Source organism: Staurois parvus, unplaced genomic scaffold, assembly GCF_062004578.1.
Source record: "Staurois parvus isolate SC_StPar_1 unplaced genomic scaffold, SC_StPar_1.0 ptg000493l, whole genome shotgun sequence".
Lineage (NCBI taxonomy): Eukaryota > Metazoa > Chordata > Amphibia > Anura > Ranidae > Staurois > Staurois parvus.
This window is the reverse complement of record NW_028318289.1, coordinates 274-23,437: the sequence shown is the minus strand read 5'-3', so window position 1 is coordinate 23,437 and position 23,164 is coordinate 274. Positions and strand designations below refer to the sequence as shown.

Here is a 23,164-nt window from a genome sequence, read left to right as displayed (position 1 = left end):
GAATGAGTTGCTTTGTAGTTTCTGTAGTTAGGAACATGCGTATTTTGGAGATGTTGCGGAGGTGGTGTCTGCATGAATTTGTCAGCGATTGGACTTGGGGCTGGAAAGACAGATTGGAGTCTAGAGTGACACCTAGTACTCTGGCTTGCGGGGTGGGGCTGATGGTGGCGTTGTTGGTCGTGATGGAGAAGTCGGGGGGGGGGCGTGGGCTAGGGGGAAAACTAGGAGCTCATAGAAATAGAAAGAATATAACTGTCTTCTAAAATTCGAATAGAATAGAAAATAAGAGAATAGAAAGAAGACAATAAAACTGAAAGGATATAACCATCTTCCGAAATTCACATTTCAAATAGAATAAATTAGAAAACGAAACAAGTTCCGAAAACAAATTTAACAAAACAAAATGATTTAAATAACAAATCGAATGGAACCAATTTTTTTTGTTGTGCACATGTCCAGAAGGGCCCCCCTGACCCTGTCCTGGGGCCCTTTCCATTGATTCCAGGGCCCTTTATTACGGTCACACGGTGGGACCCTTTCATGTGTTCTGCAGTGGGGTCCCATCCTGCATAGTTGCCATCCTTTCCAAAACATTTTCAAGGGAACCTTTGTTTTTTTTGCTGTGTTCTGTCAGCCATTGTAGGCAAACATATCTTAATTAGGGGCGGGGCTGTTAAAATGGGCATTGTTCTACAAGAGTCATCTGACATCATACTCCTTTGTACTTCTCTCCATACCCCCCCTCCTGTGTACATCTCTGTACGTCCCAAATAACCCCTGTACTAGCAGACCTCCATGCCCCCCAACACACCTCTACACCTCCCAGCATCCTCTGTACTCCTCCCAGCATCCCCCCCCCGCCACTGCATAGTGAACTGCCTGCCGGGGGGAGCTGGAGGAGATGACAGGTCTTTGCCACCCCCCACATCCCCAGTGGCAGAACATCAGGGCCCAGTCACAAGTGCAACCCTGGTAGTTCCGCCACTGCGATCTGACATTAAAGCAGAGTTCCACCCAAAGAGGGAAAGTCTGCCTGCCTGTCTCCTCCAGTGTCATATTTTGTCACCTTTTGGGGGTAAAGGGGACTTGGTTTTCATACCCGCTCCCACTTTCGGCTCAGTTCACCATGGCACTTCATAGGCCCCAGAGGACTGCGACCTATTCACAAGCGCACTTCTCACATATGTAGTAGGAAACCGGCTGTGAAGCAACAAATCTTCCTTGCTGGTTCCCCTTAGTCAAGATGGCGGCACCAGCACCTGATAACCAATTGAAGAGTTGGCTTGGGGTGAGGAAACCACTGGATACTTGAACAGATTGGTGCCCTAATGTTAAAATTCAGCATCTACAGTATTGGCGGCCACCAATCCCAATTACCAAGTCCCAAGAACCCCTTACCCAGTTTGAGATTGAATAGCTTCTCATCCAACTTCATCGTGTGGCTGCATGTCTTCTTTAGAGACCTTGCCCTCCAGAGGATTTACCCCCCTTCTTGATTAGTCCATTTTTTGCGATGCGGCGCTACGTTACTTTAACTGACAATTGCAACACTGCACCCAAATTAAATTTAAGTCTTTTTTTTCCCCACAAATAGAGCTTTCTTTCGGTGGTATTTGATTGCCTCTGCGTTTTTTATTTTTTGCGCTATAAACAAAAAAAGACCAACAATTTTGTAACAAAAAAAATATATATTTTTGACTTTTTGCTATAAAACATCCAGTGAAAAAAATTTTAAAATCAAATTTCACCATAAATGTAGGCCAAAATGTATTCTGCAACTTGTCTTTGCTAAAAAAAAATCCCAATACCTGTAAATTAATTGGTTTACGTGAAAGCTATAGCATCTACAAATGGCGGTATAGATACTGGAATTTTTTTTTTTTAATACTAGTAATGGCGGTGATCAGCGACTTATAGAGTCTTACAAGAAAAGGATGTGGTACAGTGGAAGTTTTAGGCTACTTTCACACTGCGCCTTTGCAAAAATACCCCTTATGTCTTTTTTACCACATTTCTGGTGCGTTTTGCACCTGTGAAAAAAGGACATGACTCAAAAAGCGCACCAAAAAGCAACTACGGATGCATTTTTGCAACAATGTTGATGCGTTTTCCATTCTTTTCAATGGGGAGGTGTGCAGGCAGTGCATTTTATTTCGGCACCAAGCAAGCACCAAAAATGCAGCTTGCAGGACTTTGAAAACCGCAATGAACCACTGTGAAGAATTCCATAGGATTTAAATTATGCATTTTTCTCCCATTTTTTTTTTTTTACCGCAAAAATGGAAGAAAAACTCATCAGGGTGAAAGCAGCCTTAGATGGACCATAGATCTTTCCAGTGACGAGAACTGGACAGCATACTCAAGATGTGCCAGGCCAGAGTTTTGTAGTGGTAGAATCATAAGTTTAGCTCTTGAGTATATATTGTTTTTAACGCATGGTAGAAGTCTGCTGTCCTTGCTTTTTGTTCTTAGCAGTACTGCTGGACACGGATGTTGAACAGCCCCTTCCTGGCAGCATATTGAAGACTCAGTCTGTTGCATTTTGTGTAAAAGATCAAGCTGGACCACTCCACACTGAGAGAGATAGCATCCTGTACAGCTGTGAGAGAGTACCCTGGACTGCTATGTTGGTGAGTATCCCCGATTGCCACACTGCAGGTGATTGATTATCCCAGACCGCTACATTTTACGTGAGAGGCAGCATCCCAGACCACCATCTAACTGTGTGAGTCAGACTGCTGCACTCTATGCAAGAAAGTATCCTAGACCACTGAAGAATTGGACATCCATACAATTCTCTTGAACGGAGCCTTTACCCAAACAAGCTTGGCAAACTCCTACCGCAGCCACATCAAGCTGCAGTGTCTTTCCCACCAGAGAGAGAACACAGTCTGCTGAACATAATACTACACAAACATTAGATGTTGCCATGGTTTAATTGGACATAACATGTACACATTCACAGTGCAGGGAGGAAAAAGTATGTGAAGCCCTAGCTTAATGACTTCTCCCAGAGCTAATTGGAGCCAGGAGTGAGCCAACCTTGACTCCAATCAGTGTGATGATATTAGATGTGTTGCTGACAGCTGTCCTGCCCTTAAAAAACACACACCTGTTTTGGGTTTACTGGTTTCAAGAAGCACTGTCTGATGTGAACCATGCCTCGCAGAAAAGAGCTCTCAGAAGACCTACGATCAAGAATTGTTGACTTGCATGAAGCTGGAAAGGGTTACAAAAATATCTCCAAAAGCCTTGATGTTCATGTGTCCACGGTAAGACAGTCTACAAATGGAGAAAGTTTAGCACTGTTGCTACTCTCCCTAGTTGTGGTCGTCCTTGTAAAAATGACTGCAAGAGCACAGCGCAGAATGCTGCATGAGGTAAAGAAGAATCCCAGAGTGTCAGCTAAAGACCTACAGAAATCTCTGGCACATGCTAACATTTTTGTTGACACATCTACAATAAGGAAAACATTAAACAAGAATGGAGTACATGGGAGGACACCACGGAGGAAGCCATTGCTGTCCAAAATCATGGTTTGGGGCTGCTTTGCTGCCTCAGGGCCTGGACAGATTGTTGTCATTGATGGGAAAATGAATTCCAGAGTTTATCAAGACATTTTGCAGGAAAACGTACGACCATCTTTCCACCAACTGAAGCTCCGCAGAGGATGGGTGATGCAATAGGACAATGACCCAAAGCATACAAGTAATTCAACAAAACAATGGCTGCAACAGCACAGAATACACCTTCTGGAGTGGCCCAGTCAGAGTCCTGATCTCAAACCGATTGAAATGCTGTGGCATGACCTTAAGAGAGCAATTCACACCAGACATCCCAAGAATATTGCTACACTGAAACAGTTTTGTGAAGAGGAGTCGTCCAAAATTACTCCAGATCATTGTGCAGGTCTGATCTGCAACTACAGGAAACGTTTGGTTGAGGTTATTGCTGCCAAAGGAGGGTCAACCAGTTATTAAGTCCAAAGGTTCACATACTTTTTCCTCCCTGCACTGTGAATGTTTACATGTTATGTGCAATTAAACCATGGCAACGTCTAATGTTTGTGTAGTATTATGTTTAGCAGACTGTGTTCTTCTATTGTTGTGACTTAGATGACGTTCAGAACACATTTTATGCCCAATTCATGCAAAACTCCATGTAATCCCAAGGGGTTCACATACTTTTTCTTGCAACTGTATGTGTGTCAAAGTCAACAATCAAGAGAAGACTTCACCAGAGTGAATACAGAGGGTTCACCACAAGATGTAAACCATTGGTGAGCCTCAAAAACAGGAAGGCCAGATTAGAGTTTGCCAAACGACATCTAAAAAAGCTTTCACAGTTCTGGAACAACATCCTATGGACAGATGAGACCAAGATCAACTTGTACCAGAGTGATGGGAAGAGAAGAGTATGGAGAAGGAAAGGAACTGCTCATGATCCTAGGCATACCACCTCATCAGTGAAGCATGGTGGTGGTAGTGTCATGGCATGGTCATGTATGGCTGCCAATGGAACTGGTTTTCTTGTATTTATTGATGTGACTGCTGACAAAATCAGCAGGATGAATTCTGAAGTGTTTTGGGCAATATTATCTGCTCATATTCAGCCAAATGCTTCAGAACTCATTGGACGCCGCTTCACAGTGCGGATGGACAATGACCCAAAGCATACTGCAAAAGCAACCCAAGAGTTTTTTTAAGGGAAAGAAGTGGAATGTTATGCAATGGCCAAGTCAATCACCTGACCTGAATCCGATTGAGCATGCATTTCACTTGCTGAAGACAAAACTGAAGGGAAAATGCCCCAGAACAAGCAGGAACTGAAGACAGTTGCAGTAGAGGCCTGGCAGAGCATCACCAGGGATGAAACCCAGCGTCTGGTGATGCCTATGCGTTCCAAACTTCAGGCTGTAATTGACTGCAAAGGATTTGCAACCGAGTATTAAAAAGTGAGTTTGATTTATGATTATTCTGTCCCATTACTTTTGGTCCCTTAACAAGTGGGAGGCACATATGCAAACTGTTGTAATTCCTACACCGTTCACCTGATTTGGATGTAAATACCCTCAAATTAAAGAAGAATTGTGTCAATGTCCCAATATTTATGGACCTGACTGTAGCTGCAAAGGGCGGGCCAACTCAATATTGGACCATACGGACCAAGACTGGGAGGCTATTAAAGGTCATGTGCGTGTAAATACGTTTGGCAATACAAATACCTTGGTTTACAAATGCCTCAGTTAACGTAATTTTCGGTTTACGAATAAAAATAATAAATAAATCAGTGCTATCCCAAAAATATTGTGACATGCCCCCAAGGCTGAAATATCCTTTCTCCCCCAAAAGTCAAAGTCATAAAGTCCAGTAGTTCAGCGTCTACTGAAACACCACACCTACGGACACAGCTGATCACGTGACATGGTAAAAGGCCAATCACAGCGGCCTTTTACCATGTGATCAGCCGTGTCCAATGACACGCTGATCACCGGGAAATGCAAATGCCGGTTCTCGGCTGCACTTTCCTCACGCTGTCAGATCGTGAGGAAAGTACTGCCGAAAACCGGCAGTTGTCAGAGCGGGGATTGGCACCGATCATCAGGGTCACTGATCACCAGTGCCCTGATGATCGGTGCCCAGCAGTGCCACATACAAGTTCCGCCCACCTGTGCCCAGCAGTGCCACCCACCTGTGCCCAGCAGTGCCACCCACCTGTGCCACCCACCTGTGCCCAGAAGTGCCACCTACCCATGCCCAGTAGTGCCACCCACCTGTGCCCACCAGTGCCACCCACCTGTGCCCATCAGTGCAGCCCAGCAGTGCTGCCAGTCAGTGCCCAGCGGTTGTTCGTCAGTGCCCAGCAGTGCCGTCAGTCAGTGCCCATTATCAGTGTTGCCTATCAGTGACACCTATCCGTGACACCTCATTAGTGCTGCCTATCCGTGCCACCTATCAGTGCCCATCAGTGCTGCCTCATCAACGCACATCAGTGAAGGAGAAAAATTACCTGTTTGAAAAATTTTATAATAGAAACAAAAAAACTTTTTTTTTCAAACTTTTTTGCATTTTTTTGCTTATAGCACAAAAAGTAAAGTGCCCAGCAGTGATTAAATACCACCAAAAGAAAGCTCTATTTGTGAGAAAAAAAATGATAAAAATTTCATATGGGTACAATCTTGCATGACCGCGCAATTGTCAAAGTGCGACAGTGCTGAAAGCTGAAAATTGGCCTGGTAAATAAGGGGGTATAAGTGCCCGGTAGGCAAGTGGTTAAATCCTTTTTTTGGGTCAGCGGTGGTGACGGCTGGCATCGTGATTGACATGGGATCTACTGCGGGGGGCATTCTTTCAGTTTTTTCTTTTAATAATGAATTTGTCAAAGACCGTATCCTGTCTTTTTTCACCCTACACTTTCTGTGAATGAGTAGGGCTACCATGTACCCCATACTCATTCACATGGGGGGGTGGGATCTGGTTGCACCCTTGTTGTAGGGAAGAGGCCCTTGTCCCCATCAACATGGGGACAAGATGCTTTGGTGGGGGGGGGGGAGCCAAAGTTGAGGGCACGTGGCCTGATATGGTTAAGGGGGGGGCCCGCTCGTCCCTCCTTTCCGATAAGGGCATGGTATGGATTTGGGGGGGGGGGGGGGGGAATGACTCCACGGCATTTTTTTTTTTTTTTTAATTTTGGGGTGGGAGTTCCCCTCAAAATCCATACCAGACCTGTAGGGCTTGGTATGGAAGGGGGGACCCCACGCCGTTTTTTTTTTTAATTGCCGGCAATTCTTTTACATTCAAAACATTAACACATGGTTGTCACTACTAAAATACTGCATGACTTGATAAAATAACTCATGCGGTATTTTAGTAGCATTCGTTTTTTTCTGACCTTCGGAACGGTTTAATTGGTTTTCAGTGCATTTTTATGGGAAACAGCGTTTCAGTTTACGAATTTGTCGCTATACAAAAAGTCCTGCAGAACGAATTAAATTCGTAAACCGAGTTATTACAGTATAGTGTATTTATGCATTAACAGCTAGAACATGATTGACAACAGAAGAAAAAAAAAAATACACAGATCTCCAAGGTGGGAAAGGTAGGAGCTTTATTAAAAAGAACTAAACGCTATAAAAGTGACGGTAGACAATATGTACAAATAAAGGCAAGCGCTCAGCGCAATCCACTTTGTGAACTTCCTGCTCCTGGGTGCTCAGGACTGTGTCGGCTCTATAAAATAAATAAGATTATTAATGATATTATATTTAAGATGATGCTTTTCAGTTCAGATATAAAAGAAATGAAAGCAGCTCTGTAATAATTACTACATCAATACATGTAATATTTTAGAATGCAGGAAGTGTAAAACCAAAGAATTCCAGTTGGCAGTATAAGTCCTGTTGCAATACTCCCCTTAAATCCAAAGCTATCCCCTGCAGTACTTTTTTCCATCATTAGATGATTTCAGTTTTTCTAGCTGAATGATGCCTAGAATTATTCAACCCACTTTCTCAGAGCCCAGGCTACCAGGTAGTTGTCATTCTGTTTTCTTCTCCTATTAATATGCTCCTGGTCGGCATATGAACAGATTAGTATCCTCGTGCTGCTTTTTCCTCTCCCACTCTCAACAAGGCTACAATGGACTACAAGAATCCTTTAATACCAAGTCAACATAGTAGTCCATTGTAGCCTTGTTGAGAGTGGGAGAGGAAAAAGCAGCACAAGGATACAAATCTGTTCATGTGCCGACCAGGAGCATATTAATAGGAGAAAACAGAGTGACAACTACCTGGTAGCCTGGGCTCAGAGAAAGTGGGTTGAATAATTCTAGGCATCATTCAGCTAGAGACCATTGAGGGACACAAGAAATCATAGTGTCAGGTTATTATGCTGCCTACAGAATTTTTTTTTTTCCGAACAAAATATATCTCGTAGGTCAGTCCAGGATCGTTCTTCCCCCAGTATGCATCGGATTTGTGGCAAAACAGTACAAATGGCATTATAAAACACAGAAGGGTGGGACCTGTGTTGCTCAATGGACTCCAAGAAAAGGATTTCACAGAGAGCATAAAAAAAATCCTATTTTCTTTTTTTGTCCAATTGAGGGACACAGGAAGTCGTACACGGACACACACACGCGCACGCACACCAGGGCCATGTCATTCCCTCTGTGTGCAGCCACTGGCCAGCCAACCACAGAGGTCTGCATGCTAGCAACCAGATCCTCCATGTTCCGTAGCATATTCTCACGCTTTTCCCAGTGTTGTCTCTGTAGCCTCATGTTCCCAGTCTCTGCCCAGCCTGTACCCAGCTCCTGTGTCAGGGGTGTGGAAATCTTTTAAAAAAAACTACTTGTCCAGGGACCAAATCTACTTGTCCTGATTAACCACTTGCCCCCCTTCCTGGCCAGGCCATTTTTTGCGTTCTGCATTACTTTGACAATTGGGCAGTCGTGCAACACTGCACCCAAATGAAATTTACGTTCTTTTTTTCCCCACTAATAGAGCTTTCTTTCAGTGTTATTTCATCGCATCTGCGATTTTTATTTTTTGCGTTGTAAACAAAAAAAGACAGACAACTGTGAAATAAAAAAAAAAAAAACACAAAACAAAAAAAAAAAAAAAACATAAAAAACTATTTTTTTTACTTTTTGCTATTAAACCATGTCCAGTTAAAAAAAACAAAATTGTCATTTGGGCCATTTTAGGCCAAAATGTATTCTGCTACATGTCTGCTAAAAAAAAAAAAAAAAAAAAAAAAAAATCCCAATACCTAAATCCCTAAGGCCACATCAGAAGGCAGAACCTATCTTCCCAGCAGGAAAGATACCACCTCTAGAGTTGATTGGCCAAAGGGTTAGAGTCCAGCCCACATCCATTTCTCAATAAATTGAGGGGCATTATTTCATATTTGAATGGCTACATTTTATGTCCTTTTTTAAATCATCATATTTGTACTTATACAGTCAGGTCCATAAATATTGGGACATGGAAACAATTCTAAAATTTTCTAAAACGGTGTAGGAATTACAACAGTTTGCATATGTGCCTCCCATCTGTTAAGGGACCAAAAGTAATGGGACAGAATAATAATCATAAATCAAACTTTCACTTTTTAATACTTGGCTGCAAATCCTTTGCAGTCAATTACAGCCTGAAGTCTGGAACACATAGACATCACCAGACGCTGGGTTTCATCCCTGGTGATGCTCTGCCAGGCCTCTACTGCAACGGTCTTCAGTTCCTGTTTGTTCTTGAGGCATTTTCCCTTCAGTTTTGTCTTCAGCAAGTGAAATGCATGCTCAATCGGATTCCGGTCAGGTGACTGACTTGGCCATTGCATAACATTCCACTTCTTTCCCTTAAAAAAACTCTTTGGTTGCTTTTGCAGTATGCTTTGGGTCATTGTCCATCTGCACTGTGAAGCGGCGTCCAATGAGTTCTGAAGCATTTGGCTGAATATGAGCAGATAATATTGCCCAAAACACTTCAGAACTCATCCTGCTGCTTTTGTCAGCAGTCACATCATCAATAAATACAAGCGAACCAGTTCCATTGGCAGCCATACATGCCCACGCCATGACACTACCACCACCATGCTTCACTGATGAGGTGGTATGCTTAGGATCATGAGCAGTTCCTTTCCTTCTCCATACTCTTCTCTTCCCATCACTCTGGTACAAGTTGATCTCAGTCTCATCTGTCCATAGGATGTTGTTCCAGAACTGTGAAGGCTTTTTTAGATGTCGTTTGGCAAACTCTAATCTGGCCTTCCTGTTTTTGAGGCTCACCAATGGTTTCCATCTTGTGGTGAACCCTCTGTATTCACTCTGGTGAAGTCTTCTAATGATTGTTGACTTTGACACACATACACCTACCTCCTGGAGAGTGTTCTTGATCTGGCCAACTGTTGTGAAGGGTGTTTTCTTCACCAGGGAAAGAATTCTTCGGTCACCCACCACAGTTGTTTTCCGTGGTCTTCCGGGTCTTTTGGTGTTGTTGAGCTTACCGGTGCGTTCCTTCTTTTTAAGAATGTTCCAAACAGTTGTTTTGGCCACGCCTAATGTTTTTGCTATCTCTCTGATGGGTTTGTTTTGTTTTTTCAGCCTAATGATGGCTTGCTTCACTGATAGTGACAGCTCTTTGGATCTCATCTTGAGAGTTGACAGCAACAGATTCCAAATGCAAATAGCACACTTGAAATGAACTCTGGACCTTTTATCTGCTCATTGTAATTGGGATAATGAGGGAATAACACACACCTGGCCATGGAACAGCTGAGAAGCCAATTGTCCCATTACTTTTAGTCCCTTAACAAGTGGGAGGCACATATGCAAACTGTTGTAATTCCTACACCGTTCACCTGATTTGGATGTAAATACCCTCAAATTAAAGCTGACAGTCTGCAGTTACACATCTTGTTTGTTTGTTTCATTTCAAATCCATTGTGGTGGTGTATAGAGCCAAAAATGTGAGAATTGTGTCGATGTCCCAATATTTATGGACCTGACTGTATCTCCTAGATTGTAAGCTCCCAGGATCAGGCCCTCCTATCCCTATTGTATTGAACTGTATTGTCTCCCATTATATTGTAAAGTGCTGAGCAAACTGTTGGGGCCATAAATCCTGCATAATAATAATTTCTATGCATTGCCTACCAAGACTGTTGCATTGTGTTACCAGTGCCTGTATGTTCAGTCTAAGCTCCATGTTAATCTGTAAGAAATTAAACCATGTGTGTGGCAGATCTGTCAGAAAGAGATCTGTGTGCCTATGGTTACCTAGCAGACAAACTGCTAGATGGTGGTAAGCTATTGTAAGTGGTATGTAGTCATGCATGGGCAGTTGGAAAAGTGATTTACAAAAAGATTCTAGCTTGCAGTGAAGCTTGAGGAATCCCAGAACTATGTACCAACAGTTAACTGCACCCAAACCCCAACAGTACACCAGACTGCATGTAGGAATTGTATCTGCCTGTGTATGAACAGCCAGCTCGATTTCAGTGAAGTCTTCCTCTAGTGGTGGCCTGAGATATCGTAGGCTGCAACAAGTGTATAATAGTAGCCTTTACCTGTCAAAAGGTAAAATCTGCCCTTTTTCCCTCCTAGCCTCAATTTGTTAAATTGTAACTAAAGACAAAAAAAACCTCCCTTTTATTACGTTTTGGATAGAGCGCAGAGGGATAAGAACCCGTCAGTTTTTATTGCTCTCCGTGTCCCCATTAAGGAGCTTCACCCTCTCCATTTGTCCAGTTTACCAATATCATTGAAAGTAAAAGAACACCCCAAAATCTAGGGTTGTCTCCAGAAATATAATAGAGGGGAAATCTTCCATTGGGGATACTGGTTCTGGTGACCTGGGTGTCCATAAGAAAATCCCTCCAATTTGCAGGGATTTCCTCCCACTTCCTGTTTGGCTATGTGACAGGAAGTGAAGGTAAATCTCCACAATGTGACACAGATGGCGCAAAAAAAAAAAAAATAATAATAATAATTGACAGGGGTTATAACCCTCCCTTGCTCTATCAAAAATGAAAAAAAACACAAATTTTTTGCCTATAGTTCTACTTTAAAATCGCCTTAGACTTGTGTCCTTATCTGGTGGTAGCTGTGGGATATTGGTAGCAAGCACAGTGGTAGCTGTAGGAGTGTGTTGTATGACTGTTACCCATATCCAGACTGGAAACTTGGGGTTCTTGTGACCATTGTGAGGGCTGATTGATTTTCGGGATGCTCAATTATTATTATTATACAGGATTTATGGCACCAACAGTTTGCTCAGCGCTTTACAATATAAAGGGAGACAATACAGTTCAATACAAGAGGGTTAGGAGGGCCCTGCTCCTTGAAGTGTACTCAACGGGCCGCAATACCAAGCGTGTCGGCCAGCTTGTCTCATCCCCGTACCCTTGTTTGAGAAAATGTATTAATAGTACAGCTCTATATTAATTTGTGCTTTTTATATATGCCTGGAGTCCAGCCTTTACCAGGCCTTGCTTAATCACCTTCTTTTTCTTTTTGTCTTTCTTCTTCCGCCTTCTTTCTGGGTCATCTTCCCTCTGTTTCTTCTTCTTTTTTCTGTGGTCAGAGTCTGACGGTGTTTCTAGGACAAAGAGAAAGACAACCTGTCAGTGGCATCACTTGTTCAGTCCTGTGGATCACCTAAATCCATGCTCTATACTGACCTGGAGGAGCTGGTTCTTGTGTTCTGCTCTGTTTGTGCTTTTTGTTTTTCTTTTTTGGAGGTTGTATGTGCATTAGTCGGCACTGCTCTGGAAGCTAAAAATGAAAATACGGGAAATAAGTCTAGTAGGGTGGAAGGATGTTTAACATATTTGACTACCTCTTTCCCTTGCCGCAGTAATATGCAGTCTAAGGCTAGGTTCACATCTGTGCGGGTGGTGCCCCTGTGGATCCGCACGAAAATCTGTGCAGCTGCACCACCCACACAGAGAAATGCGGACCCGCAGGTGGGGACCATTCGTTCTAATGGCACACCGCCCGCACTGGAAAACGCAACCGTACTGAGAACCAAGGTTCCCGTGTGGGCTGCGTTTTCAGAAGAAGTTCTTCTCCGCGTGTCACGGGGCACGGGAGTCCATTCAAATGAATGGGCTCTTGTGCCCGGGCAAAACGCGGCCTGCACAGCCGCATATATGTGAACCGGGGCCAATATCTGAAAGTCTGTAAAATACTGCACCTCAGCCCATCCCACAATGTTATCTCAGCTTACATAAAGCAGAGGTGGTGACTGACAGGACATCATATGACATCCACATAGGATGGGAGAGCTGCTGCTTGGCTGTCATTTGACGAGGCCAGACGGGAAGCATTTTCCCGAGCGATCTCTCAGATCATGTAAAGGCAGAGGTTTACTTGCTAAATAAAACATAATTAAAAAAAAAAAAAAAAAAAAAAAAAACCACCTTCAATTATGGTGGGGTGATGCTTAAAGGATAAGTTTACCTTTGGGACCTTGTAACATGTCCCACCCATTTTTAGCATAGAACAGCAATGGGCAAACTATGGCCCGCGGGCCGTATACGGCCCGGCGGACCTTTTATTCCGACCCGCGGAGCGTGATCCAAAAAAAAAAAAAAAAAAAACAGCCAGGGCAGGCAAACATTGGCTGTCAGGATGTGTGTAGGCGGGGCAGCGTGACGAACGTGAGGGGAGCTAGGCTCCTCTCACAGTCCGCCCTGAAGACCGGAACGGCACGGGAACACGGCGAGAGGAACGCGCGGAGCAAAGGTAAGTAAATTGACACAGGGGGGACTTGGCTTACTACTTGGGGGGGGGAATAGTACTATGGGGGATGAAATACTATATGAGGGATGAATTAATATGGGGGATGAATTAATATGGGGAATGAAATACTATAGGGGGGATGAATTACTATATGGGGGATTAATTACTATGCTTACTATGGGGGAATATTACTATACTTACTATGGATGACACCTCAGATCTATTCTGCGAATTGCAACAACAAAACTAACTCCTGACTTTGATGCCTTAACAAAAAAGGGAGATCAACAACACTGTTCCCACTAAAATTGAAGGCACTATTTTATGAAAGAAATACATTGCATAAAAGTTATATAAAATAACTCTTTTTATGCTTTTCTACCTTAAATTAATCTAAACATTTAATGTTACAAATTTTAATTTAATTTCTATTAATTCACACATACACATCATTCATCTACTCTTGGTCCGGCCCCCGGGTCCAATATATGAACCCATTGCGGCCCTCAAGTCAAAAAGTTTGCCCACCCCTGGCAAAGAACATGCAACATGTTCTCACTCCCGGAGGCACTGCCCACTCTGCTGCATCTAGTGACAGCTAGCGGAGGGGGGAATCTTCTCTCTCCGCTAGCGGTCACTATTTACAAAAAAATAAACTGTGGCCATGCAGGGAATTCTGTGAATGGAAATCTACAAATACGGCTTTGCGGCTGTTGGCTTGTAGATCTCAATGAACTACCAAGGCTCTGTGATTGTTTATTCTCTCTTCCTGTCAGTGTGCATCTGCCTGCCTGTATGAGCACACATATACACTGACAAGTCTGCAGGAGCCCTGCATGGCATCCGCAATCTGCTGTTGCAATGCTTTCCAGGCTCCAAGTAAAAAAAAAAAAAAAAAAACAAAAAAAAAAACACACACCACCACACACAGCAAATGCACATATTTTTTCTACCTGAAAATAATGTGCATTTATTTGCTTTAAGTGAACTTATCCTTTAAAGAGGTTGGCACAAACAGTCAGCATCCACAAAGACCCTGCTGTTACAGGCGAATCCCTGGCCAATGTTACAACTGGCCCGTCATTATAATGGACTGCCTTAGTGGCCAATAGAAATATGCAGTAGTGTTCATACTTCTTGTTGCTATGCTCTTTTGGCATAGACAGAGCAGCACCAAAATTCTGATCCCCAATGAGAACTGTATGATGACACAGCACCCCAATCCCCCCCGAACCTGGGAATACCTCACCCCTCCCCTCAAGTCCTCATCCAGGAACCAAAACACTCTTCTACTCCGATTCTGGCCTCCTACTGCTTATCCCTCATCTTCTTTCATCTCTGTACCCAAGATGCTACATCTGAATATAGCCTTAGTTTTCCCACTTAAAGTATATCAAACCCAAAAGAACAAAAGTGTAATACATTGCAATTTACATGTCCAGGGGAAAAAAAAACAAAAAAAACCAAACCAAAACTAACTATTGATCCGGCTAGATAATGCAATATCTATGTAGCCGTCTCTGTACTGACGTGAAAACTTAAACAATGAGATCAGCTTCTCTATGTAATGTATACAAAAGAGAGGGGGAGGAGTTTGTAGTCCAAATCATGAGAGCAGCCAAGGGTGACAACATTGCTCCTTCCTGTACAGTATGGTGAATAAGTGTTGTCACCCTAGGGTAGGGAGTGTGTTACTAGCAGGATTCATCAGGTAAAAAGTAAAAGGGAAAAAAAAAAAGAGAAGATTAAAAGAATAAAGTTCACCTTTCTCAACATGTTACATCCATAAATAGGGTATAACATATAACATACTAAGCATCCACCACCTCTCTGCCCTGACAAAAGGTAAGGGGATCTGCTCCCTGCACCCGCTGTCACAATTTGAAAACAAACAGCGTGGCCATGCAGGGCTCCACCCACATTAATTCATTCAGAGTTCTGTAAATGAACTACAACAACCGTCAGTCATTGCGGTTGATGACTTCTAGTTCTCAATGAACTGCAAGAATGCTGGTGAGCGTTCTGATAGTCCATTGATCTTCCTGGACTTCAGTAACTGCCTGCCCATTTCAGGGGTACGGGCAGACAATTATACAGACAGTCTGCAAGAGCCTGACACTGCACCTGCCATCTGCTGATGGCTGGTACAACACTTTACAGGCTTTTAAGAAAAATAATATATTATTATTATTATATGTACTTGATTCAATTGATTTATACCTTGGTATTTTGGACACTGCGTTTGTAATATTTATTTTTGGACACTGCGTTTTATATATATATATATATATATATATATATATATATATATATATATATATATATATATATATATATATTATTTTATTTTTTTTACACTGCGTTTATATTATTATATGTACTTGATTTATACATAGTTTATTTAGTTTAGCACTTGTTTGCCTTGGCTATACGGTGAGCATATTGAGGTATTATCATTTATTACACTTTCAAGGGTGAAAGTAAGACTTATATGCTTTAAGGGGATAGGTTTATATGTTTTAGATACCGTCTTGATTCAGATTATAAGAAAAATCATAAAATGCACTTTTTTTTTTATTTGCAGTTAAAAAAAGTGTTTTTATTTATTTACAGTCAGGTCCATAAATATTGGGACATTGACACAATTCTAACATTTTTGGCTCTATACACCACCACAATGGATTTGAAATGAAACAAACAAGATGTGCTTTAACTGCAGACTGTCAGCTTTAATTTGAGGGTATTTACATCCAAATCAGGTGAACGGTGTAGGAATTACAACAGTTTGCATATGTGCCTCCCACTTTTTAAGGGACCAAAAGTAATGGGACAGAATAATAATCATAAATCAAACTTTCCCTTTTTAATACTTGGTTGCAAATCCTTTGCAGTCAATTACAGTCTGAAGTCTGGAATGCATAGACATCACCAGACGCTGGGTTTCATCCCTGGTGATGCTCTGCCTGGCCTCTACTGCAACTGTCTTCAGTTCCTGCTTGTTCTGGGGGCATTTTCCCTTCAGTTTTGTCTTCAGCAAGTGAAATGCTCAATCGGATTCAGGTCAGGTGATTGACTTGGCCATTGCATAACATTTCACTTCTTTCCCTTAAAAAACTCTTTGGTTGCTTTTGCAGTATGCTTTGGGTCATTGTCCATCTGCACTGTGAAGCGGCGTCCAATGAGTTGTGAAGCATTTGGCTGAATATGAGCAGATAATATTGCCTGAAACACTTCAGAATTCATCTGGCTGCTTCTGTCAGCAGTCACATCATCAATAAATACAAGAGAACCAGTTCCATTGGCAGCCATAAATGCCCACGCCATGACACTACCACCACCATGCTTCACTGATGAGGTGGTATGCGACGGATCATGAGCAGTTCCTTCTCCATACTCTTCTCTTCCCATCACTCTGGTGCAAGTTGATGTTGGTCTCATCTGTCCATAGGATGTTGTTCCAGAACTGTGAAGGCTTTTTTACATGTCGTTTGGCAAACTCTAATCTGGCCTTCCTGTTTTTGAGGCTCACCAATGGTTTCCATCTTGTGGTGAACCCTCTGTATTCACTCTGGTGAAGTCTTCTCTTGATTGTTGACTTTGACACACATACACCTACCTCCTGGAGAGTGTTCTTGATCTGGCCAACTGTTGTGAAGGGTGTTTTCTTCACCAGGGAAAGAATTCTTCAGTCATCCACCACAGTTGTTTTCCGTGGTCTCCCGGGTCTTTTCGTGTTGCTGAGCTCACCAGTGCGTTCCTTCTTTTTAAGAATGTTCCAAACAGTTGTTTTGGCCACGCCTAATGTTTTTTCTATCTCTCTGATGGGTTTGTTTTGTTTTTTCAGCCTAATGATGGCTTGCTTCACTGATAGTGACAGCTCTTTGGATCTCATCTTGAGAGTTGACAGCAACAGATTCCAAATGCAAATAGCACACTTGAAATGAACTCTGGACCTTTTATCTGCTCATTGTAGTTGGGATAATGAGGGAATAACACACACCTGGCCATGGAACAGCTGAAAAGCCAATTGTCCCATTACTTTTGGTCCCTTAACAAGTGGGAGGCACATATGCAAACTGTTGTAATTCCTACACCGTTCACCTGATTTGGATGTAAATACCCTCAAATTAAAGCTGACAGTCTGCAGTTAAAGCACATCTTGTTTGTTTCATTTCAAATCCATTGTGGTGGTGTATAGAGCCAAAAATGTTAGAATTGTGTCAATGTCCCAATATTTATGGACCTGACTGTATATAAAAAGGTGAACTTATCCTTAAAAAAAACAAAAAAAAAACAAAACAATGCACCGAGCACTTAAGGATTAGTATGCTGCAACTTATTTTATACATTATTATTTTTGTTTTTGGGTTCAGATATGCTTTATTACAACACAATTCCTGCAGAGCTTCCAAAATCCATCCTTTCCAATGCAATGTTTGCTCCGATATTGGCACTTTCAATCTCTTTGTCTTTAACACAGCACCTCAAAATATTTTTGCGTAAGAAATGTGTACGAGGGAAGAGGGGTTGAGCAAGCACTACCATGGAATCAGGCAAGATTGTGAAGGATGCTGCAATCCCCTTTTAATGATCCTTGAAGTACATAAACACAAGTCTCACCGGGCCAGCGTGAAGTCTGAATCCAGTCAGTAGTGCTCCAGTTAACGGTGTGAAGGAGTTTCCACAAATTGGAGGCTTTTCAATTAGAGAACGAAGACTGCTATTGTCCTGAGCACCGGGAGTGTCGATCATACCTAATAAAAAAGTGTCAAGTATTAGAAGGGGGTCTAGTGTACTCATTTATAGAATTCTCATCACACTTCTCAAAATAAGGATGCATTTGTACTCAAGACTCATGGCTGCGTGCATTAAAATCATTAAGAGAACCTCTGCATTTAGTCCTTTTTTACAGCGGCTGTTTTTGGCTTTTGACGTTTTTTTCTACAGCCAGTAAATCCCCCAGCATGTTATCCTATGTGTCCATACACACAGACTGTAATCAACATTTTTGGCTGGAAAAAAACCCAGGACTAGTGGGATTCTAGAGGCATTTTTTTACCTGTAAAAATGCTCTAACGCGGCAAAACGACGCAAACCGGCGTTTTTGGACCAAAAAAAAATTTATTTTTTTTTAACCAAAAAAAAAACGCTAAAAAACACAAAACGCGGAAAAAACGCTGATGCAAAAATGCTAAAGAAATGTGAAAAACTCAGGTTTTTAATGTGACTTTACACAGCAAATGTTACCAACGTTATCAAAACGTCCCCCCAGTGTGCGTGAGGACTTACATTTGTACTACAAAGTTGATTGGTGAAAGGGAGTGGAGCCTACAATTGGACAAGTTTACAAGAGACAACACATTTTAACCTACTTTTAGAATGTCAAGCATAGGTTTTCTTCCACAAAATTTAAAGACAAAACTGTTACTAAACTCACAACTGTATAATCAGTCTGTATATGTAGTAGGGCGTGCTTGTCACTGAGGAATCTAAAGGGTTAATCCTTCGCATTGTGTAAAAAGGCTGATTGACCCGGTCTTCTCTGATCCTCCCCTTCTTCTACTGTCCCCCAATCCATCTGCTGATAGTACAGAGCTCTAGAAGTCACACTGCACATGCTCAGTTTAGAGTGTATTTCTAGAGAGTTTTTTCTTTTTTTATCTATGGCAGGGTGCATGTGGTCAGCACTCTCCAGAGAGAGGGTCAGGGGTTATGTAGCCTCATAAAAAACAGTCAGAGCAGAATGCAAACTCCTGCAAGCTTTAACCAGTGCTCTGCTGGACACTGATAGAAGTAACAAGACTGCACTAACTGCTGATGAGAAAACGGATTTAGCAGTTTAGATTTACTAAAATATTTGCATTTCTATGTTCTGTGGGAGACCAGATAGAGTGAATGCAGGGTGTGGGGTTTAGTAACACTTTAATAGCCATGTAGTAATCCAGGGGTCTCCAAACTTTCTAAACAAAGGGCCAGTTTACTGTCCTTCAGACTTTAGGGAGGCCGGTCTGTGGCCATCGGGAATTGAAATTGTCCTGGTGTCAGTGGGAGTAAACAATGCATCTTTGATATCAGGGAGGAATAGTGCCCCATTGCTGGCATCAGTGGGAGGAATAGTGCCCTATCATTGGTGTCAGTATGAGTGCCTCATCATTGGTGTTAGTGGGAGGAATAGTGCCCTGTTGCTGGTGTCAGTGGGAGAAATAGGGCCCCATTGTTGGTGTCAATGGGCCTCATTGCACATGTCAGTAGCAGGAATTATGCCCCATTGTTGGTGTGGGAGGAAGAGTGCCACAAGGGCCGGATAAAGGCAAGCAAAGGGCAGCATACGGGCCCCAGTTTGGAGACCACTGTAGTAATCAGATGCCTAAATGAGACATGTTAGTTCAATAAAAGGATGACATCCAGTTTCTAAAATGTTTCCAAATTTGGTACATTCTAATAAATGGTTAGCCCTTCCGCCTGGCAGTACTAGGGTCGTTGGTTCGAATCCCAGCCACGGCACCACCTTCCTGGAGTTTGCATGTTTTCCCTGTGCCTGCGCGGGTTTCCTCTGGGGACACCGGTTTCCTCCCACACTCCAAAGACATGCTAGTTGGTGAATTGGCTCCTGTCAAAATTGGCCCTAGTACATGAATGTGAGTTAGGGACCTTAGATTGTACGCCCCTTGAGGGCTAGGGACTGATGTGAATGTACAATATATATGTAAAGCGCTGCGAAAATTGACGGCGCTATATAAGTACGTGTAATAAATAAATACTGCATCTACTCATAGGAGGTAGGGGAATTACTACTGGCTGGACCAGTGATATTAGCATAGTAACACAAGCAGAGCACAAACAGGTGTCAATGATAAAAAATAGTTTAATAAGTAATTAAAAAAAAAAAAAAAAAAAAAAAACAAGTTAAATTTAAAAGTGATTGTAAAGTATTTTTTTTTTTCTTTTAAACAACATGTCATTTAACATGTCATGTAAGCCCCGATCTACCGCTCTTTGGGTCCCCTGGCAGCACTCCTGGTTCCTCCTCCACCAAAGGAAGACACTTCCTATGGTGGCACATGTGCACGCTCGATTCCAAGTCACATTCTGTGTGTCCATTGACACACACGGTGCGGCTTGGCCCCACCGCCTGCTACCTTGTCACTGGGTTTGTTTGAGAGCAACAGGAGCCAGTGAGGAGGGAAGAGAGAGAACTGTGCCATTGCTCTCAAGCACAGCACTTAATTAAAAGGATAGGTTCACCTTTGGGAACGTTACATGTACCACCAGTTTTTAGGGTGGATCATGTAACATGTTCCCAAAGCCGTAGCGCCCACCCCCCCTCCCTCTGACAGTTAGTACAGGGAGAAGTTTCCCTGTACTATTTGTCAGATTTGAAAACACACAAGGCCATGTCCCTCATTCACAGAACTCTGTGAATAAGTGGCTACAAATGCCGGCGGCCTTAGGGGATGCATGGCATCAGCAATCTACTGATCACTGGGGCAATGCTTTCCAGGCTCCTTTGGACAAAAATAATAAATGCACATTTTTTTTTTAACCTGCAAAAAAAATATGCATTTATTATTTTTGTCCAAAAGGTGAACTTATACTTTAAGAATGGGCTCAGGTAAGTACCTTGCGTTGGTGCATACAGGTTTTTGACCTTAGCACAGAGAATGCATTAAAAAGGTAAAAAAAAAAAAAAAAAAACACCAACAACTTCAGCCTTTACAACCACTAAAAACAGAAGAATACAGTGTGATAACTCAGCAACACACACTCATCTTTCTCATACAGCCGAGTTACTACACTGCAGTCTTTGGTTTTTAATCTAAGTGGATATTGCTTTTTTTTTTTGTTTTAATTATTAAATGATCTTTCACTGATATTGTGGTTAGTATCTGAGTCCCGGGATTGATGACATCAGTCAGCCACCTTTACCCACATGTTCCAAGGCTTCCTATGGACATTACTACAGACAACATTCCAGTTTTTTAAAGCCATTTTTTAAAAAGACACCTTCTAGCACCATTTAAGATTTCCCTGGACTTTAGTCTCACACTGTAACCCGGATTCTAGATTTAAGATATTATATACTATTTTTTTTTTTTAATCCCCTCCATTTGCCTTGGGTTATGAGCATCTCTTGTGCTACGGTATTTTTCTCTTTGTATATTAGCATAGTGTCGCAGATCTTTGACACAGAATAAAGAAGAGCCAGTCCTCTTCCCAGATAAAACTCGCTGATAGACTTCATTCCATCTTCCCATAGTTTCGGGTATGATCGGCTGGGACATGCTTACAATCACAAAGCTTCCCCGATTTGAACTTGGCTGAAGCTGTAATTGCTATTCCTTCTTTAGTTTCACTGTCATTACCTCATTCTTCCACTGTGCTGAACTACAATAATCATTCTAAGGCTCATCACACATACACACACTACATCTGACTGCACAATCAACTTATTATCTAGCAAAACTATGTAATATGAAGGCCTACATAATCGATCCAATCAAGCACATCCCTGCATGACATACTTTTTGGTCGATCTAACAGAGATTGCACAATCAGATTGTAATGCAGCGGATTCTGGTCACTCTTTGTCACAGTATGGAGGTCCACTGTCATCAGGCTGGTTTGTAACCATCAAGGGATAAAATAATGAAAAATCAATCTTCACAAATTAATTTAATGGGGGGGGGGGGGGGGTTCTCACTTCACTCTGTACTGCAAGAGTACTCTGTGCCCTTTATGGTTACAGATCACAACCCTTTGCTGTTCTTGGTATCATTTTTATTGTCTTACCTGGAAGATCTGGAAGAAAATTACTCAGCTTTTCTTTGACTTTCTTACCGCAGAATTTACTAAACGCATGTTCTAAATTGTAATGCAATATAAGATTGACACTGCCTGTGAGGTCAGAGAGTCCTAGAGGGGACAAATAAAAAAAACAAAAAAAAAAGGGAAGAGAAAACATTTATACAAAAGAAACCAACAGAAGTATTATATATTACAGTCCTCAAACTATGGCCTGATGCCAACTGCTGGCAATTGACAACTACCTGACTAGCATTTTTTTTTTTAAGCAGTGCACCACAAAAAAAAAAAAAAAATAATATATGTATGTGCGCTGCAGCACCAGTCCATCAGGAGGCTAAGCATAGCCCAGTATGGAAAGTCTCTCAACAGATGTTATTGTCAAGTGGGGGTTCTCCCCACAAAAGGTCTATCTGCCCAGCCATTGCTCCTTCCTCCACAAGGAGACAGCCATGATGCAATGGAGCAATGCGTGTGGTCACAAGGAGCTGGTGTCCAGCCTGTCTCAACCTTTTCAAACACAGGAGGAACCCTTGAAATAACTTTCAGTTCTCAGGAAACCCTTGCTAAAAATGATTACTACAACTCATGACACATTAGTGTGATGATCAGTGGAAAGAATGCCTTACACTTGTGGTTAATGGAAAGAATTACCCCCTTACAGACAGCTAAAAGGATCAATGGTGTCAGTGGGAACGCATCTGAGAGGCAGAAATTGCTCAAGGAACCCTTAGCAACTTCTTAAGGAACCCTGGTTGAGAATCCCTTCTCTAGACATTTGCTTTGACCAGAAGTGAGCGGGTTACCATCTTACTGAGACAGACAATTCTCCACTAGGCAAAAAGAGTCTGGACAACCCACGCTGAATTGTCATGTTCTGTGTCAGTGATGTGGATGAACCCCTGTGATGATAACCCTTCTAAAAAGGAGTTTTTATGGAAGATGTACCACAATAGTAGGGATGCACCGATATATCAGTTTTTTTTACCAGCACGTAGCAGTACCGATACTATTGGTCAAGTACTTGCTGATACCAAGTACCGATACCTTTGTGGTGCGATCTGAGCCCATGCAAACTGAATGGCTCAAATTGCACTGCAAGGGATTGCACCACAAC

The 23,164-nt window shown here is 42.2% G+C and overlaps 1 protein-coding gene across 1 annotated transcript; it reads right to left on the bottom strand.

Moving 5' to 3' along the window:
• Positions 1 to 7,083: 7,083 nt before the first annotated feature.
• MED19 (mediator complex subunit 19) lies at positions 7,084 to 22,158 on the bottom strand (the record flags this gene model as incomplete). Its single annotated transcript, XM_089689713.1, has 5 exons — positions 7,084 to 7,229; positions 12,003 to 12,100; positions 12,183 to 12,276; positions 17,866 to 17,999; positions 22,036 to 22,158. Coding segments are annotated over 5 exons (506 nt in total), but the record flags the coding sequence as incomplete, so codon positions are not given.
• Between the last annotated feature and the right edge of the window lie 1,006 nt (positions 22,159 to 23,164).